Source organism: Marmota marmota, unplaced genomic scaffold (genome assembly GCF_001458135.2).
Source record: "Marmota marmota marmota unplaced genomic scaffold, marMar, whole genome shotgun sequence".
NCBI lineage: Eukaryota > Metazoa > Chordata > Mammalia > Rodentia > Sciuridae > Marmota > Marmota marmota.
Window position 1 is genome coordinate 8,793,652 of NW_026000206.1, and position 27,022 is coordinate 8,820,673.

Consider the following 27,022-nt stretch of genomic DNA (forward strand, 5'->3'; position numbering starts at 1 on the left):
GTTGGAGGAGTTCTTGCCCTTGACCACTTGACCTCTGCACACCCATAATACCCTCCAAGCACAGAGGATCCCTGGCTGGGATGTCATTGTGCTTGCACTTTGACCCCTCTGCTGCCTTTACAACATGACTGGTAGTTGCTATGTGGAACTACTCCAGTGTGGACAACAGAGGAGCTGTATTTTATTTTCCCAAATGTAACATCAGTCTTTTCCTTCATTTCTTCCTGCCTTCCTGATTCCTTCTTTTTTTTACATGGGAGAGGAAGGTCTTCTCTTATTTATTTTTTATAAAATTAAAGAGAAGACATTTTAAAAAAAACACCAGAAGAACTGTCTTGTTGCTCTCATTGATAGGTCATCAGTGCACATGAAATGTCCTGTTTCTTTACAAGTATGTTTCCCTATATGTGTGCAATATTGTAGCTAGGTTTTTTATTTTTCTTTCTTTTCTTTTTTCTTATTTTCTTCCTTCCTTCCTTCCTTCCTTCCTTTCTAACACTATATGTTTGACAATATATTAGAGACCCTGTCCTTGATTGCAAGGTAGTGACTGATTTTAATGAGTGTTGCCTCTCATGGAATAGAGTGACTGTCCTGGACTGATCCATTCCCTACTGCAGGCATCTGGATCCTTGGCAGATTGTCACTACTGTGAATAACTGTGCCGTGAGCATATTTAAGCACACAGCTCAAATTCATCTCGAAAGTTTGCCCAGCATACGTTCTCAGAAATGCAATTGCTGATTCAAAGTAATTTTGTAACTTTTGACATCATTGCCAAAATGTTTGGAATCAGTGCTGTAGGATACGCCCCATCTACATTCATTGCTGCTGGCTCCAGATCATGGTCCCAATCTCACTGCCAACCCACTGAAACTACAAATTATAATTTAAACTACTTTTCCTAGTCAGAAAATTTATATCACTTTTTGAATTTTATGTAAATCAAGCCCAAAGAAAGAGTTTATGAAAAGTGCTATGAAGGAATCAGGTTCAATCCTAACACAGGGGGGAAAGTTAGCTTTGGTTCCTAGCCCTGACTGCATATTACAAACACTGCCAGGAGCTTTCAAAACACTCAGGCATCAGTATTTAGCCAGGCACAGTGGTGTGTGCTTACCTTCAAGGGAAGCTAAGACAGGGGGGGTCTCAAGTTAGAGGCCAGCCTCGGCAACTTAGCCAGATTCTGTTTCAGAAGAAAAAATTAAAAGGAGTCGGGATGTAGTTCAGTGGTAGAGCCTTGCCTAGCACTCAGGAGGCCCTGAGTTCAATCCCTGGAAATGTAAAAATAGAATAGAAGCCAAATATATACTTATATATGTATCAGGCAAAGGAGGAAATGTGTTTATATAGATAAATGTCTGTCGCTAGCCCAGAAAAATAAGGTCAAATGCCTTTAAAACACTACACCATTCATCATTTTTAAAAAGTAGTCTTTGGGTCAAAGTAAAGGCCAAGGGCAGCTGGAATGAAGATGGATGAGGCCTGGCTTCTGTCTGGTTCCCCTTCCTCATTCTTCTTGTCTACTTGCTGTCTCACTATGGCTTCAGAGTATCTCAGGACAGTCCTGGGAGGGAGCACTTTCTGTCCCCCAGCTTCCCCCAGGTGTGTGGGCAGGAGCCATGAGTTCTGCTTCCAGTCTCACCCACTCCCCAGCAGGGGCTTTGAGACCTTCCAGTGTTCTCCCGGAAAACCAAGCTCTTTGAGTACTACCATGAAGGAGCCTTGCACATTGAGTCTCATGGCATGAATGCAAGCAGTTTCTCTGGCACACAGCAGGTCTGGCTTGGTAGAGGCCAGCAAGGGCACAGCAGGCAGGGCCAGGTCCACAGGAGAGCCTGCTTCAGACCGCACATGGTCAGCCACTCAAGCTTGCCATTAAGTCATCGGTAAATAGGTTTTTAAAATTAAGGCAGGTAAACTAAAGCTTGCAAAAAAAGAAGAAAAAATCTTTTGTTAGTCAGCTTTTCACCATAACAAATAAGTGAGATAATCAACTTATGAAAAGAAAAGGCTTACTGCGGCTCCCTATGGGAGGTGGTCACTCCGTGGTGATCAGCAGCAGCCATCAGGCAGGAATGAGGTGCACACCTCATGGCCAGGAAGAAAAAGGAGAGTGTGGAGGGCTGGGGTCCCACTGTCCCCCCCACCCCCAGGGACCTCAAGACCTGCGGGCCTCACCTCCTAAAGAGTCTCCCACCTCCCGGTAGGGCCAACTGGGAGCAGATTTTAGCCCACGACTTTCGGGGGATGCTCAGATCCGTACTGTAAGCGAGGCTCTCCTCGCCCCGGCACTCCTCCTACCTTTCCCGACTCCTTCCTGCTTCCGCTGCTGCTCACCCCTTAGACAAGAGGCCCCCACTCCCTGCAACCAGGCCTGTGACTGCAGCCCTCCAGAGCACAGCTGGCCCTGCCTGCCTCTCCACCCAAGAGCTCCTGGGACAGGGACGGTTGGCTGCTGTTTAACTAATCCACCACAAATCCAATTATCTAACACTATTAGTCACATCAACAAGGGCTTAAATTGCCTCCGCGTTCATAGCAGATGTGCAAACCTAATGGAGTGAGGGGAAGACGAGAGGGCTTTTGTTTTAAAAACTTTTGAGTTTTGAACATATGACATAGCTCATCCTTTTCCAGTTTCTCTGTCTCTGGGGGTGGAGCTCCTAATTTCCTGCTGTTTGTGAAATATGTGTGTGTCCGGGTTGGGTTGTTGCGCTCTTGCAGTTGGAGTGGAGAGGGGGTCTGCTGGATTGGGGGTGGGGGGACACCTGCCACTTTGCTTGAGATTAAACCCCATCCAGCCATCACTGGTGCTTCAGAAGGGCATGTTGCACATCGGCTTTTCCACAGTTGTCCAGAATCACTGCCCTTGTGCTCCTCCACGCCCGTGGAGGCCATTGTACCAGAATGTTCTTTCCCTTACATTCCCCCAAGAGTCAAATTCTTTTCTCCATTTTTGTAAGAAAAGCCAGAATTCTTCCTTGAAAATCAGCATGCCATTGCCCTTGTCCTGCCTCTCCAGCTGCCACATCTTGGCCTGGCTGCCTTGGTGGCAGGACAAGGTGGCATGGAGTTATCCATTTGGGAGCCATGTCCTCACAGTGACCTGGGACGCTCCCTCCAGGGTTTCAGTGAGTCCCCAAGTCATCTTGACTGTCTCTGCTGGGCAGGTCCTTGCAGATGGGGACTCAGTTCTGCAAAGAACTAAGGGTCCCTAACACTTGTGGCAGTCACCTGTGCAGGACCACATTGTATGTGGACCTGACACAAAGGGAGAGTTTTGTTCCGAGCCAGCAAGGAGGAGACTGGACCAGGCAGGAGCAGGTGAGATAGGAGGCCCCGTTTGTACAAAGCAGCCTGGGAACAGAGATCCCTCCCACCTAAAGGCTTCCTTTCAGGCTGGTGTTCACAGCGGGGGTATCTGTGGTCCCTGGAAGGAAGACATCTTGATTGACTAGATACTGCATAACTTTTTTGTGACCAGAGTGGCTCTTCTACCCCTCTGCACTGGGCCAATTTGTCCCCACCCCTGCTTGGGAAGGGCATGAGCTCCTACCTTTGGGCGGTTCTCTCCCTCCTTGGTGCTGTGTGTGCAGGAAGGCGAGGACACCTGGGGGGAACCTCGGCTTGCTGCCTCCCTAGCGGTGACTCTCAGGGTGGCCCTGGACAGGGGACTTTGCCAGGCTCCTGCATTATTTTCTCCACAATCCTGCCGTCATTTCTCTGCCCTGTCCAGGGAGTCTGTACTCAACAGAAGCCCATTTCTCATCTTTCCCCTTTTATCTCAGGGTGCTCCTAACGCCCCAGCTCCCTCGGCCATCCTGACTCTTCTGACCTTCCTGAAGAGTCTCCCATGAACTGGATTTCCCTCCTCTTCTCCTAAGCATTTCCCCCCACTGCTTCTGCCTTCCCATTACTTCTCCAGGACACTTTCTCTGTGACCTGTCACCTTCTCGTTACCCCCACCTTTAAGTCATTGTCACCTGCCCCATGCTGTTCCTCTCCCAATCCCAGAGTAGCACATCTACCCTTGGACTGAGGATGTTCCGAGGTCTGCCTTTTTTAGAGGAAGACCCCTCACTTGATAAGGTTTCAGAACGTGCCCAGCTAGCCTGGGGGAAGTGTGGGGTGCTATCCACCCAGACGAGCCTGGCTTTGGCAGCCAGAGCCGAGCCCTGGCCTGGCCTCACGCTGACCTCCCCTCCGTCTCTCCGAGAACCCCGCCCTCTGAATGGATGATACTTGGCGTCTCAGCCTCACACTGGATTTTACTTCATAAACAAAAGCAGGCTTTAAATTCTCCCCTGACATCCTTTTAAAGAATTCCATTTGTTATGCCTTTGGAAAATACAGAACTAACAGCTGAGAATTGCAGCAAATGACCATATGGGCCACATACCATTAATAAAAGTGGAATGGAAAAGGCGCCACAGCAAAATAATATTTTCAATCATGGAGCTATTTTCTGTCATCTTTGTGAGGCTCAGTAAATTTCTCCACAACTTCCAGAAATTCCCATTTAGTTGTAACAATGTTAGAACATGAGTAATCTTTGTGTCGTCAGTGTTTCTGAGTTCCTGTTTGAATAATCTCTTCCTACTGCCCATGCCAGTAACCTGAAGCAAATAATTGAATAACCCAAGTAAATGCTGGCAGCTTCTGCCACTTGCACTGTAATATGAATGTGAATAAGTTTGGTGGCATTTTTTTTTTTTTGCTTATTCTCCAATTCATTGGGATTTTTATTTGTTAGTTTGTTTATTTGTGATTTTCATTTCAAAATAATACTTGGTTTTATTGCTTTGGATACTTAAGAAGGAAACGTGGCTCAAGAATTAGGCTTTTATTTGTTAAAGCCAGAAGTAAAGTGGTCTGAGAGAAGGTGCAACATGCAACATGAAGTCAGATGTAAAGGTGCCCTTCATCCAGGAGTGCTGAGTACATTGAATTCTGTCCTTAAAAGGTCTTCACCAAAGAGCTACCCAAGTGCCCATGACCTTTAAATTAAATAGGACTCACTATGAGGCTCCACTGTGGCTGCTCCCAGCCCAAAAGTCACTCCTAGATCTGTGTCATGTAGGAGTGGGAGCTGCTGTGTCTGTCTCAGGGGTTGCCAGGTGTCACGATCAGGTAGCCGGCAGCTCCAGTCAGGCTGCCCCCAGTGTGTGGCCCTGGAGTCCGTAGCAGCCTCATATATCCTTCTGCAGGGCATCAAGGTCAGGGAGCTGCCTGCTCTGTAGACCCCAGAAGACTTGGGGGTTTCAGAAGGCGGGGTGGAGGGCCAGAGATTAATGAAGTACGTAATTAAGTGGAGAGAGTGGCTGGGCAAGAGGAAGTGTCCGTGTGTGTGTCTGAGCACAGGCATTAAAGGCTGAGGGCAGATTGGGAGATCCGGAACCTTTAGGACAGCAGCGTGGGAGCCCAGAGCCCCTGGGGTTTTCAAGCGCCAGCCTGTCTCTGCTGAATCTCCTTCTTGACATGTTTCCTGCCCAGATACAGTCAAGCATCTTCTCCTTCTCACCCCTCCTACAGATGCCATGGGAAATGGTCCAGCTCCATCTGGAGGTGGGGCGGACACAGGGAGCCTGCTTCCGTGGCATGCCCCAAATCAGAGGTGTTCAAACACCCCAATCCTACCTGTAGAATCTTCAGAGCATTTTTTTCATTGAAAACCAGGAGAAAGCAGAGCCCTTTGGGCAGGGAACAATTGTGTACTAAGGTTCCCACATAAAGAGTCAAATAAACCTTTTGCTGTCATACAAAGCAGACCACATGTGTAGACCCCAGTTTCTCCAGCTCCTGACAGCCTCTGTGCCCTTTGTCCATGAGGTGAATTGTTTGTGCCCAAGCTAGGACAGAACCCCCAATCTCTTATGAAAGTGTGTTCCTGGATCCCTGAGACATGCAGGCCTGATTTTATATGTTTATAAATGTATTATAATGACAGTGATAAATCTAACCCCAAACAGAAATTAGGCATTCCAAGCTGAAAGTAACTGGCTTTGGGGTTATCCGCTACTGGGGATGCTTCTCTCACAATCTATGGACTAGGAGTCTATAACCCGTGGCTTGCCTCGGTAACAGGGGGGACAGCAATGGTTCCTTTCTAGTTAGTTAAAATCAATGCTAATGCCACCGTGAGTGCAGCCCCCAGCCCTGTCAGGTTCAATGCAAAGCACCCTTCTGAAGCCTTACATCCCTATCCTTATACGTTTCCTCTTCCTGGAGGGCTGCTGGTGTCAGATACTTAGAGGTACTCTGTTCAATATTTAAAGTTGGACACCCTGTGGGTATTTTTGTAGCAACATTGGTGATTCAGAAAAGAGAGGGGAAACGTAGTGACTTTGCTTGTGACATGAGTGTGGCTCTGCCGCCTTTTGAGCAGCATCGTGAGCCCCTACTAATTTTATCCTAACCACAGAGAACCCTGCTGCAGCTCACTAGACAGTGTGCATCAAGAATAAGATAATAAACATGACTTTTATAAAACCAACTCTGCTCCGTCAGCAAATGTACTTTCTCCAGTTTATTTGGACACGATCGTTTAATTCTGATTATGACAACAGTTCACAGCACAGTGGCAAACTGATTCTAGTATGTTCTGTAAAAATTAACAGAGACCCTGGAATTAGAGGCTGGCTGCAGATCTCTGGTGTTGAATCCTTGCTGATAAACAGCACACAGTTGCCAGGTGTTTGTGCAAATTACTTAGTTTAGACTAGAGGTTAGCAAAATTAGAATCAGCTATGTTCTGATGTGCTCATTCATCCACTCCTTTTAGAAAGACATTAAGTTCATCAGTCAAAATTTGATAAGCAGCATACTTAAGGAGCTGGAGCTTCCTCGTTGCTTGTTTGTGACAGCAAGGTTTATGTGGAAGCAGAGCAAACATGCCATTTTCACAAAGTAGACTCCAAGTTCCCATACCTTTGATTGACACGTGATGAGCGATTTTAAAGGCCTGTGTGTCTCTGCATTAGGAGGAAGCATGCTTTCTGCATTCTGTCTACTTTCCCCATCGTAAGCACTCATTAAACATGTATGGAGTAGAATCATATATTTTGATTGAATTTAGTCCTACTTTATGTCTCCGATATTTGTTCCAAAGCATCGTTTTATATTTGGCCCCACCTAAAAGGTAGGACTGCTTGAAATCCCATCTTCGTAACTGTTGGCAAGCTACCTCTCCTATGTCAGATTCCAAAATGAATGACCTCTTACAGAATTCTATGAAGGGCAGAGTAATAGTGGGTCAACTTAAGAGGGTTGTTGTTTTATAGTGAAAGTCATCATCGTGAAACTTCAGGTAGGGAAAAAAGGCAAGTCATTCTTTTTCCTCTAAGAGAAGCAGTTCTTTCTCTGTTCCTAAGAGCTGTGAGCATCTTAGTCTAAAAAGAATCAAAAGGAGTTGTTTATGTGGGGAGGAGACAAGGAGAAGGTCAGGAGAGAACTGAGGACGCTCACAGAGCTCCCGAGACTGAGGCATTGCTGAGCCCCGATGCCACGGGGGACTCCTTACTCCTCTAGCCCCATTTTAAGGTCCTGTTTCATCTGCAGCAGGATGACACTGACTTCAGGCCATGTGTCCTACTGAGGACAGGAGGGTCGGTGCCAGTGTGGAAATCCCTCCTTGGGTCAGGCTTTCTGTTGCCCAGGAGCCACAGGTAGCTGCCACTGCAGCAGCAGCAGCACCCCAAGTCCCCAGTGGATAGACAGTGTCTGTCACAGGTGCCCCAGACCAGCTGTGCTCGCCACATGGCTCGCAAGGCCCAGAGATCAGGATGTGTCAGCAATCTGCTGGCCGGCTTTTTTGCTGACATGCTGAGCCCTGCCCAGCTCTATCCAGTCATTCATGGACTCACAGCAAGTTCGTTCCATTAGAGTCTCCACCTCATGCACTGTCTGGGCCCTGGGATACAGCCATGCCCAGATGAGAAGAAAGGCTTGCTCTCATGCAGCTTAAGTTCTTACAGGCTCCTGATCATAGTGGGGGCCTTGGGGATTGTTGATCAAAACCAGATGATTGATGGTATCTTTCAAAGGACTCCTAGAGACCCTTGCATGACCTGACACTTCCACAGCCCCTCCTTCCTACTAGCTCACCTGGATGGGCAGCCAAGGGGCCCTCTGTGGCATGGTGGTCCCCTGGCTGAAATCCCAGTCCCACCAGGGAAGGAGGTGGGGCAAGCAGACTCCTCCTCTTCAAGGTAGTGATTTCTGGCCCAGGCGGCCCTTCAAGACAGTTTGAAGATTTGCCACTCCCCAGAATTTAGAGTTTTTGAAAAGCATGGATTTGAGAGTCATTTCTGAGGAACTGGAAATCCATTCAGAAGCTCTGTGGGGACAGGACAGGCCCGGGATCGACCTTCTGGGTGGTCTCTTTAGGGGCCTTGCCCCTGTTGCTTTTAATATTTTTCAACTGGAGGGAGATATTGCACTAGGATCTATGGCAGAGTGGCAGGAAGCGGCGCCTGGGGTGTGTTCAGGTTTCTGAGAGCTCCTGCCTGGGAAGTTCACTTCCAGGGGCCACCGACTCTTTCAGAGGTTACTTGTTCGGCAAGTTGAAGCTGGAGACGTGTGTTCCCGTTACTCCTTGGTTGTGTTCCCTGTGACTCTCTTGCCTTTCTTTCCCCACTTCTTACTTCTGCCATTGGAAGGAAATGAGGGACTTTCTATGGCTGGGGACCATCAGAGACCCCCAGGGCTCAGGGATGGCATCTTTCACACACGGTCAGCCTTCAGCAGCATCCGTGATGAACCCACCGATTTATGTACTATTTGCACTCAAGTCAAAACGAAGTATCCGCCATGCTGATGATTTCCTCCTCCTCTGTTGAATCATAGTTTGAAAATGAGATCATCACCAAGCTGGATCACGAAGTGGAGGGAGGCCGCGGAGACGAGCAGTACAAAGTGCTGTTCGATAAAATGTAAGTGTTGATGAGCAGTGGGATCTATGTCAGAGCAGAGATGGGGAGGCTGTAATTAGACGACAATGAACTTTGTAGCCCAGAAATAATTAAAATGTGTTAACAATGGGAAACATTTAAAATTGCACCTCCGTTGACTTTTTCTTCCTGAGCGTGATCAGCGAGGTGTGCGTGGTTATTTTCCAGCCTCCTGGAGCACTGCAGGAAGCACAAGTACCTCGCCAAGACCGGGGAGACCTTCGTGAGGCTGGTGGTGCGTCTGATGGAGAGGCTGCTGGACTACAGGACCATCATGCATGACGAGAACAAGGAGAACCGCATGAGCTGCACCGTCAATGTGCTGGTGAGTGGGAAGCTAATCAGGCCCCCCATCTCTACAGCATGCCCAGAGCCCCACCTCGGTTTTCCGGGGCCCACCTGACCGTGGGCATGGGGCTCTCCACAGCAGAACACGGCTTCCTTTACCCGTCTCCTCATCTGCTGCTGCCAGGACCAAGTAATGACCTGATTGCAGATGCACTCTGAACGTGTGCAGAAACAGCTCCCCTGCAGATGTCCCCCTGCCGTGGTCGAAGGTGGCCAGCCATCTCATTATGTAACCATGGTAGCACCTCGTGGGTCACAGATCTTAAGTCTCTGCTGCTAGGAGTTTAGAAGGTGTCCTCTGGTGAGCGGGGTGCATGGTGGTCTCAGGAAATGCAAGCACATCCTGATCCTCAGAACCCACGAATGTGCCCTTATCTGGAAAAGAGTCCTTGCATATGTAATTAAGAATCTCGAGACGAGATTATCCTGGATTACCTGGGGACAGGAGAAGAGGGCTAAGTCCAATGACAAATGGTCTCAGAAGATGCAGAAGAGAAGACCTGGAACAGGAAGGCCACATGAAGGAGGAGGAGGCACAGGTCGGAGTGAGGGAGCCACAGCTACAGAATGCTTGGGGCCACCAGAAGCTGTAAGGCACAGGGAGGACCCTCCCCAGAGCCAACAGGAGGGGCACAGCCCTGCCGATGCCTTGACTGTGGACTCCTGGCCTCTAGAACTGTGAGAGGATGCACATCTGTTCTTGCAGGCCATGAAGTTTGGGGTCATTTTTTCCAGCAGCTGCAGGAGGTCGGTGCAGGGCAGCATTGATGGCAGGTAGCTAGGTGAACTTGGAGACGTCCATGCACTGCTGCTCTGGTTGGCCGGGTCTGTGGACATGCCCTTCCTGAGGTACACCCAGGAAATCCAGTGGAGCTGATGAGCTTGATGACACCAGAGCTCAAGTCCAGGGAGTGGCTGGCAAGCCTCACAGCTCTGAGCAGTCACACCGCTCTCACACCCAGAGCTCCTGCTTCCTCCTGGGCTCCAGATCCCTGCCTTCAGTTCCCAGCCATCAGCCTCTGGATTTCAGAGCCCTCGCCTACCTGCCATTGGCCAACAAACAGATGCTTCCCCTAACTTCCACAGCTGTTATTTGCAGGTGCTTGGAGCTCACAAAATGGACTTTCCTGCCAGGAGGAATGGGACAAGTCACTCATTCCTAAAAAGCTACTCGAGGTGTTTGAATTCAAAAGATTAAAAAAAAAAAAAAAAAAGGAGAATTTTCACTTTCTATACACTTTGTGTCAATATTGAATCTGTGTCTTTCCATTAAGAACTCTGCAGCTAAAGCTCATGAGCAGTCCTAGCCCCTTCATCCTGTGGTCAGATAATCTATTTAGGCTGATATTAAACATTTTAGGTAGCAAGTTTTCTTTTCCTTTAGAAGCCAAATACTGGGTCTTCTGGTGTGCCATCCAGCACTTGAAGAGCATGGGAATGTCACTGCCTTCCCCTAGAAAAAAGTCAGACTGAAGCATCAGCAGCTCCTCTTAGGTCATCTTCTCAGGCAAGCGGCTGCCTCCACCACCACAGAGACAGGAGGCTACAGAGAAGCACAGCTTACTGCAGCAGAATCCCGGGACAGAAATCAGCCTGGGAGCCAGAACTAGATGCCTCTTGCTCTTACCCAGTGCATCATTATTGCCTTCAATGTGAATCAAGCACTGAAAAGTGAATCAAGTACTGAAAACAAGCACAGGCTGAAGACTCAGCAGCCATCAGAACCCAACTCAGATGGGACAGAGGTTTTGGAATTATCCATCCAGGCATTTGAAACAACCGCAAATTATATGCCAAGAGCTCTCTTGACAAAGGGGCTACTGTGCAAGAACAGATGGGTAATAGATGCAGAAACCGCCCCCACAAATGAGAAATTCAAAACACTCTAACACAATGAAAAATTCCTTGGATAGTCTCATCATTCAACTGCTCATGACGGAGGGGAAAACTAGCAAGCCCCCAAACCTAAATATGTTTGCTCATGCTAAGAAGAGTCTTGGTCAACCAGAGAGTCACTGGCTTCTGGGGTGTGTCCTGAGATCTGTCCCACTGGCTCTGTTTGTCTTTGCATTTACCTATAAACTGACCAAGTAGCACAGCAACACGCTCTGCCCAGGTAGACTGGCCTGTATCGTAGGCAGAGGAAGTCACCTGACTCTGCCTTCCGTGTCTTTACCTTCTTGCCTTTTCCCCCAAGTAAGTGACTTTCATGGTGCCAATGTGGTTGATGGAAATAGAAACCAGTGTGTTGCTAGGGGAAAAAATGAAGGTCTTTTCAGAATCCCCCCCCGCCCCCCGCCGCTATGGACATAAAGTTATAGTGCTCCATCTGATCCTTAAGGGACCTCAGGGGGCTGGAGTGTCTATAAGGAAGAATTATTGGTAGGTTTATTAGGTTTCCAATTTTGATGATTAAGACTTCTATTTGTTTTAAGCAAGATCTCTTGTGCTCACCAAAACATGCCACTGGGTGGAGAAGAGATGGTGTGCCCTGAATGTGCCTGAATGTGTCACCAGAATTCGCCCTGGAAACACTCTTGTGATGACACCTGCTGTTTGGTTTCTGATGTTGACATGTGTTCCTCCTTGATTTAGAGTCTGATTCAGTGCCCACCTCCTGTCGCTGGGGTCAGCACTAGCTCTGCTTAACTGGGAAACACCAGGACAGCCGAGATGATCTCACACTCCTAACCTCCCTCAACGAGTGACATCCTGAGTCACTTCATGAGGAGCAGAGAGCTCTATCTTGAGCTATCCCCTGGGGAAGGTAGAGTGGATCCCAACCTGTTTTAATGTTTTGATATGAAACAAATAAGTCCATGGGATAAATAGAAACAAGATAATAGAGTTTAACAGAGACGTCTCCTACCTCTAAATTTTATATTCATACATGAATCTCCTGGTCCATTTTTACCTTTACTTGTAGAAACAAGAATAGTATGGAGACAAATATGTATATCTATCTCTAAATGAATATAGCTATGTTAATGTGTATTAGAGGTACATAAATATACTCAATTCGTCACTAAGCAGAAATTCTAAAGTTAAAAAATCAAGTGGAAAATCAAGTTAGCAGGTACAGGGGTGCAGTAGCACAGCAGAAATAGCTTCTAACGTTCCATAATATACAGGAACTATGGTTGGCAATAATTAATTGAATATTTCAAAATGGAAAGTAATTTGAATTTTCCTAGCACAAAGAAATAAATGATAAAGTTCTGAGGGAAAGATGTTTCATTCCTGTCATTCCACGCTATGTATATTGAAATGTCACCCTGTACCCCAAATGCGAATGTGTCCATTAAAAATAAAAGTACATTTATAAATAAGTTAGCAAATAAAATAAAGAACATAAAATGTGTCAGTGCCCTTTAAGTCCACTGCCAAATTTCCGTTTTAGAACCAGTTCTGTGATTTTTTTTTAAGACCGGGTTTATGGAATATGCTAAGTCATAAGGCTCATTAATATCCTGCTCTTCCCTCTTAGAAAATCAAAACAGAAAATGAAAAAACAAGGGTCATGAGCAGTCACTTTGCCCAGTGCTCTAAGTCCCCTGAACGTCCCCTGCAAGCTTCTCTGGGTGTGTGTTGGGTCCTGGTTCCCTCCTCACTGACTCTGGAAGCAGCATTCCTTGTCGCCTCCACTTGGGCAGTCCCTACTCATTGGTGGCTAACTCAGAGTGTGGCCCCTTGCTCTTCTGCAATCATCAGCACACCCACTTTGCAGGCTGAGAGTCGCTTCATGACAGAGGCCCATTTCTGTCTTCATGACCCCTTCCAAGGCAATGCATGCCATGTTGGGACCAGAATCTTAACAACTTCGCATCTGTTGGAGCAATTCAGAAACCAAAACTGAAACACAGTGCACGTGTCTGAGCCCTGGATGTCAAGGCCAAGCAGTCGGTTGGAAGGGACAGGGTCCCTCTAGTGCTACTGCAGAGGGGCTTTGAGGCTCAGCTGCTGGGAGGGTGAAAGGCGCTACCGCAGAGCCCAGGGGGCACCAGAGCAGCCAGAACTGAACATAAAAGACACGGAGGTTTCCATAGGAATTGGGATTGGAGATGGGTGGCTCTGCTCTGGAGAGGTTTTGAAGACCTGGGAAGAGGACACATGTCAATCTGACCGAAAATAGAAGACGTTCTGTATCTCTGAGAGAAAGGAAGGTCACAATATCCCTGCTGTGCAGTTGTGAAGGACAGTGACCCAGCCCTAGGACTGGGTGTAAACACGAGTGTGAAATCGGCCTATGAACACCAGTGAGCTCGGCCCTTCCTCCGTCTCCAGCAGATGCCCTGGTTACGTCGCCGACACTCCAAGCTCTCAACTGGGAACATCCTCATTACCCAGCCACACCCAGGTCCCGCAGCATGTTAGACTGTCAGACACAGCGCAGTGTGGAAGTCTTGGTCCCTGTTTCTAGACATGCGCCGCTTGCTTTCTATACTTACGGATCTTCTCAGAGAGGTGAATCTTGGAAGCAATACTGTCTTTGGCTGATGCAATTAAAGTGCCTCTGCCATCTGATTGGGTCCTTGTAGGTCTTCATATCACTGATGTTCACCTGTTCACCTTGGGCACCGATTCTAGAGTGCTAATGTCATTTTCAGGTGTTGAATCTCACATGCCTTGTTGGATGACTTCTGTGCTTGTCTGGGGCCCCAGGTATGATTAAGATTTTAAAGTGTTTATGGAGAGAGTCACATGAAGAAAGGTAATTTTTATAGAAACGTTTGTGCTCAGCCAGAAGGTCCTTGGCAGTAATTCACACAAGTAGCCCAACAGTTGCAATCTGCTGACCTATTTGTGCACCAGGGGCCTTTAAGATGCCACTGGTTTTCTCGTGTGCATTGGAAGTATTGAGTGCTGTCCAACACACACTCCTGGGAAGAGGGGAGGTTCTATGTGGACCCTGCTCAGTACAGTAACAATGGCCCCATGTGGCTATTGAGCAGTCCAAGTGTGGCAGGTGCCTGGGAAGGTGAATCGTTAACTTCATGTAATGTTTCTTCACCTGTAACGGCCTCTGCCAGTGGCCACTGTATTGGACACTGAGACTTAGAATATCGCAAAGGCTTCTCTAGCTCCTGCTGCACTGGGGCCCCTCCTGCTCAAAACCATGTGGGTGCCGCTTCTTTACCTATCCCAAATCCAGGTTGTTTGAATGAGATTGCAGCAGTTAAAAGATCCTGTCTGTGGCTAGCACCTTGTTTTAACTGACAACAGGTGACTTTCTCATGACCAACAGAAGTAGACTGAGTCATCAGGTTTCCAAGTGCAGGAAGCGCAGTCATGAGGAAAGCAAAGCACGTGAGTGACAGCGGGAGGTGGTTCTGTAACTTGTGTGAATCTACAGCTCTCTTCGAAGTGCTGGGTCCCTGAGCCCAGGTTTGACATAAGTTGAAGAACCTTGAATTTTTAATGTGACATGACACCCTTCGTGGAACAGGTTTCTTAAAACAATGTGTGGCTTAATTTTTCAGAATTTCTACAAAGAAATTGAAAGAGAAGAAATGTATCTAAGGTAGGTCTGCATCCTGCTCACTGTAATTGCTGTTTGGCAAATCCATGTTAAGAACCGCTTATAACCTCAGCAGTTAATTCATAGGAAATTACGATTCTCCTGACATTGAGTTTGGGGGTCCCCAGGTCTGTTCTCAGCCTGTACAGCTGATCCCCACCAATACAGAATTTGGAGGTCACATTTAGCCAACTCAGAGGCAAAACTGTAAATGATTATTTCATCACTTCTATACCCCTGTGACCAACTCATATGGCCCTTTTAGGGGAAAAAATTGATTTTAATGTTTCACAGTAGCTCATCTGATTAAGTGAGAAGTCCAGTTATAAATTTACCAGAAATAGTATTATGAATTTTCAGTCTCCTCTCACTTAACTCACTCCAAATCCCCATGTTTCTAGATTTTTGCTCCCTCACCTGGTTTCCCATCCAATATAAGACAGGGATAGCTCAACCACAGTGCACTTGCCTCCACGCACCAGGCCCCGATCAGATCCTCAGCGACACAGGGGAAAACATGCTAGTGATAGTGACGCACCAGGATTAGGCCTGTCTCTCTCCTGGTCACTGTAAGGGTCCAGTGTCAAATAATTATCAAGATCAACACTGGAAAAACAGGCTAAGCATGAACTCTACATGGCATTAGTGTTTGAGGATATATTTATTACATTGAGTGTGTGTTTTCTTCCTTCTCCTTCAAAAACAGCATCTGACTATTATAGTATATACTTGGGAAAACAATCAGCTTCTTTCATCCAAAATGTATCTTGCTTTATATTAAAAAGCAACCTTTATTTCTTTATAGCAGCAAAGCTCTTTTGATCATATTCACTGTGATCGGGGGAGCTCTTTATTCTTATGGATTTGGATTCCTATGGATTTTTTGTGCATTTGAATTCAATAGACACGTAGGAAATGACAATCAAGATTGTGTAATCTCATTTCAAATGACTGAGGGAAAATATGGAAAAGATTAAAAAGAATAAGACAGCTTGAAGTGAAACTCTACCTTTTTCATCTTCATTTTTTATATTGAAAAGACTTAAAATTTAAAATATGTGTATCCATATGTACATGTGTGTTCATATCTATCTACTACCTATCTATCCAAGAATGTATTTACTCTTATTGGGGCTTTTAGTGCTTTTTTTCATTGAAATTTTTTGAGGCATTATGAATCATGAACATTATAAAATGACAGTGCAGATAGGCGTTACTGTTGAATTTAGCTTCTGCAATCCTCCACACAAATTGTTCCGTGTCCTTTTAAGCACGCACCTCTCTTTGGTCATCTCAGGTACTTGTACAAGCTCTGTGACCTGCACAAAGAGTGTGATAACTACACTGAAGCGGCTTACACCTTGCTGCTCCATGCGAAGCTACTTAAGGTAATGAAGATCATCAGGCACTTCTATGATTCTGTCGTTACAGAATCAAAGATTATTCTGAGTATTATTTTGCTGTTACAGATTTTAGGGTATTTATTTTATGGATATTTAGTAACTGCAACAACATAAACAAAAATGTTGAGGAAGTGCGAATTTCATTATGGACTCGGCCCTGCTGAATGCAGACTTAACAAGACGCCAGGCAGTCCAAGCTCCCACCATCAGGCTCTGAGGTGGTAGCAATTTAGAGATTGTGAAATTCCTCTTTCCTGGCAACAGGACTCAGTAATGATGGAGAACAACGTCAATAAGAAGGACCATCCACGGTGGAGCAAAGAGACACGCCCCTAGTTATCCTGGCAAAGAGTGTAGGGACCAGATCCTGCCATTTCTGCCGAGCAGTTCATGCTGAGACCTCCTTTCAGTGTCCTCTGCCTTATTCTGTAGTGTTGCTTGGAAGCGCAGGTCTGGCATGACCGTCTCTCAGTGGTTCTTTTATTACACAGGTAGCTTTAGACAGGGTTTCTTGTTGCAGTTACATGTTTGTGAACCCCATGCCCAATTCCAGCAGTGAAGAGTACAGAGAGGACCCTCAGTGAGTAACCAGAATAGGTGGGTGGACAGAGGCACAGGTGGATGGATGATGGATAGAGAGGGGTGGGGACAGGTGGTTATGGAAATTGCCGTACAGCCTCTAGGTTTATGATTTAGAATTTCAGCAGGTCATTAGGTTTTTCTTCTCATGATATCCTTATAACTATTAGGAAATACTGAACCAGGTAGAGAACAATTAGAATTTGGTGAGTTGTCCCACACAGAGATTGCTTCCTCAGGGAATCTCACTCCCAGATCTAGGCCCGTCTTCCAGACATCTGAAGTGGAATAGCACAGGACCAAAGAAAGTGTGATTAAATGGGCAGGAAGTGATGCCTGTCGGGCAGGGGGAGGTCAGGACTGAGCTAGGGAGGAAGACTCCTTCAGCTTGGGTGCCCCAAGTTAAATGGTGAATGTCACATTATCTCTCTCCTTAAAGTTCCCCATAGAGATTGTGACATGAGCAACACCGGCTTTTCCGCAGGGCTTGAGTGTGGACATTACTTCTGTCTCAAAGCAGAAGGGCTCAGGCCTCATCCTGGGCGCCTCTTGGTAGTGCTCTGAGGCTAACTGCCAGAGGACCCATTTGGCCTCCTGACCATCAAAGCTCCCCAACAGCAATCCTTTATAAAGTCAGGGATTTCAGGGAGTGCATCTGACCACAGCCGCCCTGCTGTGAATTCCAATAGTCTTTGTTTACCAGAAATCCAAATTTCAATAACAAGGTGTTTAGCAAATGTCAGAGTCTTTTGTTATATACCAGGGAAATTAAAATGGGATTGACAACTACTTCCTCACTCTTTGTCTCACATAAGAACATAAACTTTTATATGCATATGTGAATGTAAAACATATACGTGTGTAAACACAACATTTGGTTAATCACTGGATTTATCGGGTACAGCTGGGTCTACCACAGATTGCATGATGGCTTATCTCACAGCCCAAATCAAGAGGCCCAATCGCATGCTCTTTTCCACTGGGTTCTGAGTTTTGTAGTTAAATGGTGAATGTCACATTATCTCTCTCCATATCTCTTACACCATTACATTTTGCAAATTTTCCTAAATTTATTTGGATATTGCTGTAAATGTGGATTCATACTGGTTAATCAACTTGCTAAACAACATAATTTGTATTGCTATGAAAATTCTTGAACATGACAAATATGTTCTTGTTTGCTGACTAAAATCCTCAAATAGAAGCTTCTTTTTTGTCTAAGGATATTTTTGGCCAGAAACAAGAGCAATGAAGACATTAGTTTATAGCTTAGCAATCAAGTTCTTTTATCAGCATTTTAAGTGGAAGGTACAGAGAATTTTTGTTTCCCTATTCAATATGTTGCATTTTTACAAACTGGTTTTAAAATCCAAAGAAGTCTGAACCTTCTTACTCTTTTTTATTGTAGTTACATTTCGGAACCATCTAAAGTTTTATTTTTATCCCCCACCCCCTAACAAAAGTAGCCACAGCCCCAGCTAAGTTGTACCAGCCACCTGCAAAGGCAGCAGCTTTGCCCCTTCCCGTGGTGGCAGGTCTGCAAGTCCTGTTGTCTGGCTCTGCCCCACAGGCCTAGGGTGGGGAGGCCAACATGTCCTCCCTGCCTCCTGTCCTTGGAGCCCTGAGGACCAGCTCAAGCTGTCCAGGGCCTTGGCTGCAGAGAGGTGGCTGGGCAGGTGCTGTGAGAGCAAGCCTGTAGGTGGCCTTGCCATGCTCCTGGGGCCTGCCAGGCAGGCCAGCCTCAGTCCCTCTGGCCCTTGCGCTAGGCCACAGTTGTTCCCAGCTCTCCACTCCCCGTACAGCTCCCCTCATTTTTCATCAGCCCTGTGGCCCCTGACACACGCCACATAGCTGATGCCCTTGTTCAGATGTGGCCTCCCCAGCACCGAGTCCATCTGGACATCCTGCCATGGCCCTTCCATTATGGACTCTTCTGTGTCCAGGCAGCCGGTTGTCGTTGCCTTATGTCCTTATGTTGTCACCCGTAATCACACTGGCTCTGGGTGGCGGGGAGCCTGGAGGTCAGGCTCCTTCTCACTCATCTTTGATCTAGAGCCTGGCACATAGTAGGTCCTGGCCAAACATTTGCCGACAGTCATGGAGCCCTCTACCTAATGCTATTGATGTGTTGAGCCAAAATTCCGGAGCTTACGTGCCTCACCTGTCAGATGGCCACACCTTCTCCCTGGTGCATCCTCAGTTCACAGGAGAATTGGCCAGTCTGTGCCAGGCCCTGGCCTGTGGTTAAATCTGCAGACAGCTGCCTATTTTTAGGGCATCATCTGTATTAATTGATGGACTGTTGGATCCCTATCCTGACGACCTGTGATCCACATACCTTCTTTGTGTTGAGCAACAGAGGACCCACATGACAGAGAGCTTTGCCGGTTGCCAACTTGAGACGGCCTCTGTCACCTGGCTCTTAATGAACCCCGCACTTCAGGGGTCTGTCAGCAAGCTGATGGCTCTGCTTTCCAGAATTCCTGCTGTTCTCTTCTCTATGAATCTGACCACAACTCTGCCTCCTTCATCTTTCTGGACCCCCTGGATGGGCTTTGCTCTGCCGTCCCAGGCCTTGGCAGCCTGATGACAGAGCCAGCCATACCTGCCTAGAATCGGGGCACACATACACGCGCCTGACACGGAGCTCCTACCGCGTCATGGCCCCCCAAGGTGCACAGTGCTCTCCTAGACACACCCCGCCCAGCACTGCTCATGCTCTGCTTTTGCCCCAGTGGTCGGAGGACGTGTGCGTGGCCCACCTGACGCAGCGGGACGGCTACCAGGCCACCACACAGGGACAGCTGAAGGAGCAGCTCTACCAAGAAATCATCCACTACTTCGACAAAGGCAAGGTAAAATGATCGTTTTCTTGTTTTCCTTTTATGTGCACCTCCCCACGGCTCTGTAAACATACTTTTTAACTTGTGATGTTTGCAGAACCAGAAATTTGTTGCAAGTTGTGTACTGAAATATTTTATGCATGTTCCTCCAGCTTGTGCTTACAAGTATGAATCTTCTTTTTTTTTTCTTTTAAGTCAATAGCCTCTTTTAAAATGCTCTGCAGATTGTAAGGACTGAAAATGCACCCATATTTTTAAGGCTATTGCTGGGGGAACCGAGTCTGGGACAGTGGTTCAGATGGGTCTCTGCCCTTGGAGTGACTGTGTTCCTTTGACATCTTGCGCTTCTCTGTGGTCACAGAAAAGTCAATTCTGCAGTGGAACATGTGTCACTACACTTGGGCAGTGTCTAGATTAATTGACTTTAATTTTGTACTCAGTGACCTGTACTCAGAGCAGACCTGCCGCCACCTTCACTAGCCATCTTGTCATATCTCGTCACTGTAGTTCTTGTGGCTCAGATGCACAGTCACCATGGAAAAGAGCTGCCTCAGCCTCAGAGGTTCTTAACATCTGCCACCAACGTGACGTCAGAACTCCTCCTGGGGGTCCTTCACGCCTCTGGGTCTGTGTCTTTTCCTCTTTGAGAGAAGTGACATATGGGTTCCACGAAGGAAGCTCTGCGTATGTGCCAGGCACGTCCTTGGCTGTGCCACAGCACCTCCAAGAGGCTTTAAGCAACAGAACCCTCTCTAGTCCTAAGTCAAAGCACCAGCGGGCGGGGCGGGGCCTGCCCTGGAGGCTCTGGGGAGGAGGCGTTTCCTGTCCCTGGCTCATGGCTGAGTGGCTGGCAGTCCTTGGCATTTGCTCCCTGTGGACACATCCCCCACGTCAGTCTCTGCCCTGGTCATCACATGACATCTCCCAGCGGGTGTCTCTGTCCACATTTCCCTCTTCCTGTAAGGACACTGGCCAATGGGTTAGGGCTCGCCCCTCTCCGGCCCAACCTCATCTCAATTTGGTTATACTCAAAGCCCCTGTTTGCAAACATCACGTTCCTAGATACCAGGGCTTGGGACTGCACTTATCTTCTTGGGGACACGTTTCCACCCTCAACAGCACCCATGCCAGGAGGGGAGGTGGCTGCTTCTCTTTGGCTGACTGCAGAATCCCTGTGGCACCAGCTCAGGATTCTCCTTATTTCTGAAGTGACCATTCATGTACCTATTTTTGTCCCTTAATGTCCTTAATGTGAGAAACAAGTCCCAAATCTTTACAGTGGCCTGTGGACTATACAAAGGCCACTTGGAAAGACAGGTCAGAAGTGTTAGGTGACTTGCACCTCCTTGGGGGGTCAGGGGAAGCAAATGTATTTCTTCATATAAATGAGAAGCTCTCACAATTAGGGCCATTTACCAGTTTTATTGGCTTGGCCAGGGGAATCCACTTCTCAGAGGATGGCTAAAGATATGGAGTGGGCCCAGCTGTTCCTTCCCCCAGTGGCTTCATGCTCAGTGGTGTTCTAGAGAGGGGCCATCAGGAGTTGGGAAGTGTCCAGAGCCAGAGATGGAACCCCTAGAGCCCTGGAAAGCCCAAGGCCCAAGGCCCTCAGGCTGGGAATCTGTGCCTCTGCAGATGGCCATACCAGCTCCTGCAGGCAGTGGCCCTGCCACCTCTGACCTCCCCTCCCTCGCTCTGGGTTCCAGCCACTCAGCCCCTTTGGGGTCCTGAGCTCCAGCCCTGCCCAGCAGGCCCTACTGCCTGTCCCTTGGTACATTTCTTCCCATCTCAGCCAGAATGTCACCTCCTCTCCAGCCCCTAAGACATCCTAGGCCATTCTTTAGAGCTCTTATGACAATTTGCAATGAGGAATTTGCATATGTGTATCTTTAATGACTCCCCAAAGAAGCTGTGAGCACTAGGAAATAGAGGCTCCCACGTTCCTCGCCCATGGAGCTTAGGCTGAGGCTGCCCGCACACAGCCTGAACTCACTGGGCGTTCGTTGAATGGGTGAACCAACAAGGGAATATCCAGCATTCCACAGCTTCCCGACGGACAGTGAAACGCTCCAGATAGCAGGATACTCAGCCCCCAATATGACAAACGGAAGAACAACGTCTTTTTTAAAGCAGAGATAGCCTAATTATCTCTTCTATGCAATGAAGGTTCATCAAAAAAATCACACGGAGGAACACAAAGAATGTTTCAGGTCAGAACGGTGGTTTACAGCATGGACTGACTGTCAGACAGCCAGTGCACTCCCACCTGTGGGTGAGGCTGAGGAGGCAGCTGAGCCTCCCACAGCACACTGGGCCCCCAAGCCCAGAGCGAGTCCAGCCCAGAGTGCCAGCAGAACCCAGGCTAAAAGGCTTGGCTTAGAGAAAACTAATCCAGGTGATAAAATGGAATGACATGAAGGAGAGCCCATGGGCACTGTCCTCAGATTCCTGGTATTTTGGTGGAGTCAGAAGGACGGCCAGGGTGACATGATCTAGAGCCCACCTTGAGTCAGAGGGGGTTGGGGAAAGTTGTCTTCCAGCATCTGTTCAAGGTGTAATGATAAAACCGTGAGCTTGGAAAGCCATTTCTGAGTGCCTGTGACATTTCAGTAAGGGTTTGGGAAAGGAGTGACCTCTGCTGATGCTCAAGAACTAGAGTGGCCAGAGCGTAGGGGCCTGAGAGATCAGAGAGGATGCAACGTGAAGTACCAGGGATTGGCTGTGAGGCAAAACGTCCATTTTAACCCCAATAAGCATTCGACTTTCTGGAGAAAACAGCAATAGGAAATAATTACCTTCTGTGCCAGCCTGGGCGAGCTGGAATATGCTGGAATTTTGACCCTGAAACTCCAGAGCTCCAGGTAACATGGGCCTGCTTCTCCCTCTTGGTCTACACTCCAGGTGAGTGGAGGTTCTGTCACGTGGGTGTAGCCAGGGGAGGGACAGGAAGGGGTTGCTGGCCTGTCCATGCTCTGCTCACTTCATCTGCTGAAGCAGGTCTGTGCCCGCATGAGATTTCAGTGGGTAGGCAAGAGCCCAGAGGGCAGGGCAAGGTGAGCAGCACCTGCGTGCACCACAGCATCGATCAGGCAGGGGAGGTGGGCTCCTCATCCAGAGTCCTCAAGGCCCAGGAGGAGCAAGCCTAGACATTACCAAAGCACGCAGTCCTTCTAAGAGAAGAACTTCCCACAACTGGAGTGTAAGAGTGGCCTTGTCTCTTAGAAGTTGGCTTTGGGCCTTTACCCTGACCTCATCATAGCTGACTGAGTGTCTTTCCTCCTTGCAAGGGGACTTGGTAGGTGACGATGCAGAAGCACCTGAGAAACTGGGCTCCTACGCCCATCTCCTGACCAGGATGCTGGCATCTTACCAGGTGGGGGCTGAGGGAGGTGGGGCACAGAGGAAGATCAACTCTGTGCAGGATTTAGAATCTCTTCCATTTAGGAAATAAGGCCAAGGCACGATGTCTCTACCAGGCTTGGGTGTATATGGTAACTTGAGAAATAACGGCCTTCACTCCTTTCTTACAAGCAATGGAATCATGGGGGGCTAAGACCATTGCTGACCATTAAGAAGCTCCGAGTAGGAAGGCCCTTCCTCGATTGCAGTTGTCATAGTTAAAAGTGCTTCAAAATGGCTCGCAGGTGATGGTTGGTGGGTGACATGTCCAAAGGAAACTTGAAGGGAGATTTTGGTTAATGAGGGACCCTGGGAGTTTGGTACGCAAAAAACCAGCTTCCAAGCTGGGGATAGGATGGGACTCTGCCCTGTGCTGTCCAGAAGTGGGCCCCAAACCACTTGCGGGCCATTGGCACTTATAGGGTGACCAGTCCCAGACGAGCTGTGCCCTCAGTCTACAGTACATACTGTACTTCCAGGACTTAGTGCAAAAAGAAAAGAAAAAAAAATGTTATATAGGCTGATTTGTGTCCTCCCAAAATTCATTTGTTGAAGTCCCAATGCCCCAAACCTACAAATGGAAACGTGTTTGGAGAAGGGGGTCTTTTGAGAGGTAGTTAGGGTACACGGAGAAGGAGGCCATTAGGATGAGCCCTAATCTGGTCCAACTTACAAGAAGAGGAGATTGAACACAGACATTCCTCAAGGGAAGTCCACGTGGAGACACGGCCAGAAGGTGCCGTCTGCAAGCCATGCAGAGAGGCCTCGGAAGGAGCTAGCGCTGCCAATGCCTTCATCTTGGACTTCTGACCTCCAGAAATAGATCTCTGTTGTTAAGGAACCTAGCTGGTAGCAAGTCAGGACTTCATTAGAGCTGCCCTAGCAAACTAATAAGAATGTCAAGTATCTCATTAAGTTTTTTGCGTTGATTACATATTGAAATGATAATGTTTTAGATATGTTAAGTATTACTAAAATTAATTCTACTTTTTTAATGTGGTAACTAGAACATTTAAAATTACATATGTAGCCCATGTTGCATTTCTATTGGACACTGCTGCCTTGAGCCAGGACTTTTTCTCATTAAGCACCAAAAATGCTATTTAACTAGCACATTCCTCCATATATTGGCGGGAAATGGAAGCTTATTGCATATCCTTTGGGTCCACCACAGGCAGCCAGAACCCCACAAGTGCCTGTTGGTATGCATTCCTTACATTAAATGAGTACGTGAGAAGATGAAATATATCTAAAAAGAATGAGAAAATGCAAACCAAAGCCAGGAAAGAATAGAACTTATGTCAGAAGGACGAAAGAAATATAATAAGCACCAAAATAAGGTGTTTTTCTCTTGTGACCCAATGTCATCTCTGTGATTTTGAAATAAATGCCAGGATCAGCGTAGCTGTGAGCATCAGGGCCTTTGGAGAATGAGCAAACGCCATCTGACCCTGAGGAGATGTGGACAAGGCCCAGGGCAGAGAGCACAGCTGTGAAGAGAAGTTCTAAGAACCAAGGAGAAGCATCACCAGTTTTCTGGAACTGACTGTCATTGTCAAGACGATTTCTCTTTTCATTTCCTGTCTCTGGCTTGTAAGGAGGTTGTAGATCAGAAAAAGACAAGTTCTTGCAAGGACGCAGCTGGCCTTCCTGACTACAGTCCTGTTGTCTGTTAAAAATGACCACCTTCAGTCGGAATGACCACCACAGTAGGTTGAGTGACTGAGGTCGCCTACTGACAGGCAGGGCCTCCGGCCTCCACCAGGCTGCCTGCCTTATCAGATGACCCGGGTTCCGCCAGGCTCAATCTGAGCCCGTACCCACTGCATTCACAGCGTTTAAACCGCCAGCGTTGCCTTGGTTTTTAAGTGAATTTTAAGGAAGCAAATCACAGTTCCTATTTTTCAAAAGTGTCTTTGAGCCAGGGGACCTAGTACCTCAGTTGAACCCGAAGATTAAGGAGTCCTGGGGTCTGCAAGATTATGAAATGGAAGGCAAAGGCTAGCTCAGTCTGATGAAACCGTGGCGCCTCTCTTGATACCACGTGTCCCCACAGGGCCTGTTTGCTCAAGTCATTAGGGAAGCCTTTGTTGTATATGACTGTGTGAAACCACATACATTCTTGAGCTCATTCACCTTCCAAGTTTATACAGCTACCCAGGGGGACCGAGAAGGCTGGCGTGACCCCTAGGATTCTGGGCAGGTAGGCAGGGAACAGGGTCCCCACCCGAGTCCCCTGCTGAGTTCACCCTGTGCTTGCAGGGAGGTGGAGGTGGGGCTCCCGGTCTGATTATATTAAAGTCTCTGCCTTTGTGCCCTGAAACCAGCAAGGCTGAATGGATTTTCTGCTTCTTTCTGTTGGACACTCTCACTGTTGAATTATGTTCTGTTATCTTTCTGTATTTCTTCCACACAAAATCATTCTTCTATTTTTGCTTTTCCACCGTTTAAAAAGTTTAAAATGCCTTTCAGCCCGGCTCCTGGTCTCTTAATCTCCTCCTTTCTCTGCACTGGCTTCACTCCTGTCTGCCCCTCCTCACTCTCCAATGTTTCTTCCTTCCTGGGCTAATAATTACTCCTCGCTCCTTCCCCACTCCATTTCTACCTCCCCTTTTGAGCATCCCCCCCAAAAGCCTCTGTTCGGTTTTATCAGGACCGAGGAGCGTTCTTTTCTGAAGGTGCTCTGAATTGTCTGTCTTACTGTGCGTGGTTCAGGCCTGGCGATTTTCAATACAGCCCTCAATCCAAGTTCTGCACTGAAAATCACCAGGCTTCTCTGTGGAGGATGGGAGTCGAAACAGCCACTGAGCTAGAAGGGGTGGCTGGCCCAAGCGCGCCAAGCAGGACTGGCCGGTGCTAAGTCAGCCGGAACCCAGACCGCCTGGCCATGTGGACAGATGACCCAGAACTTACAGCTCGGGGGTGTTTGGATCCCCGAGACTCTTTCAGCTGAAGCTTTGCTCTTTTTCCTTAAAATAACCTTCCTTTGACAAAGTTCACACGTTGCCTTGCACCAAACTCGAAAAAATGACGCATTTTTTCATCATCTTGTGAACTAAAAATAGGGGTCTGGGAACAAGTTCCTGCTTTGGGTGAAATGGTTGGATTTCTTTTCTAAGTATTTGGGGTGAAATTTTCTCATCCTGTGAGTTTCCCTTTAAAAACACAGTTGTTATTAAGACAAATTTCAGGTCAGAATAATGAACCCTTTTTATGAGTTGATTCAAACCTTAGCATTTCTAAAATTCCTGAAAATCTCAATGTTAGCCAGAGTCTCATCAATTAGCCAGAATTTTCCTTGAATATTCAAAGAGATTATATGTTCATTATGATGTGCTCCTATTTAAAAAGAACCCTATTTTATCAAAGTATGAGTAAAATGTACTGTTAGAGTGGAGGTGGGGACTGGTGCATGCGCTGTGTAAGAAGAGGTTGCAGGCCACAGCGAGATCAAGGGGCCCCCTCATGACACACCTGGGGACAGACAGGGCCTCACTCTCACTCTCAGAGCTGGCTGAAGACAGAGCTGACCTAACAAGGCCTCCTGCTAGGCCCGGACCCCTGTGGCCCCACTGATGCTGAGGGACCTAAACCAGAGCTCTGGATTCTTCCTTTGCCTCTCATCCATTTAAGCATCAGAGGCCTCTGTGGGACTTTGGGAATTCAGGGGAGTGGAGTATGCCCTTTCCCTTCACTGTGTGGGAAGCAGGTGAGTTGAAGAATGGATGGAATCCTCTTCCCTTAAGAAGTATTCCCTTGCGAGTCACAGCAGGTGAGCAAGCTGAACAGAGCCATTTCTGGGTCCTGGTGATTCAGCTGGAATGGGGGTGGAGGGAATCTAAGGGATACTCAGCTACTTCTGCTCCCTGATCCCGCCAGATCAGGGTCAGTGGTCAGCCATCAGCCTCACCTGGTACCTTCCCTGCCACCACTCTGGGAACCCAGGAAGGAGTTTCATCAGGAACGGTTTCTACTCAAGGA

At 47.6% G+C, this 27,022-nt stretch overlaps 1 protein-coding gene across 1 annotated transcript in view; it reads left to right on the top strand.

Moving 5' to 3' along the window:
• The window catches only part of Dock1 (dedicator of cytokinesis 1), a gene marked incomplete at its 5' end in the record, with an annotated part of 406,458 nt that overhangs the window by 336,692 nt on the left and 42,744 nt on the right, over positions 1-27,022 (top strand). The window contains 5 exons of the mRNA XM_048791454.1: positions 8,848-8,933; positions 9,120-9,276; positions 14,780-14,820; positions 16,115-16,205; positions 19,535-19,654. Of these exons, the coding sequence (XP_048647411.1) occupies positions 8,848-8,933; positions 9,120-9,276; positions 14,780-14,820; positions 16,115-16,205; positions 19,535-19,654 (495 nt within the window). The remainder of the gene's footprint in view (positions 1-8,847; positions 8,934-9,119; positions 9,277-14,779; positions 14,821-16,114; positions 16,206-19,534; positions 19,655-27,022) is intronic.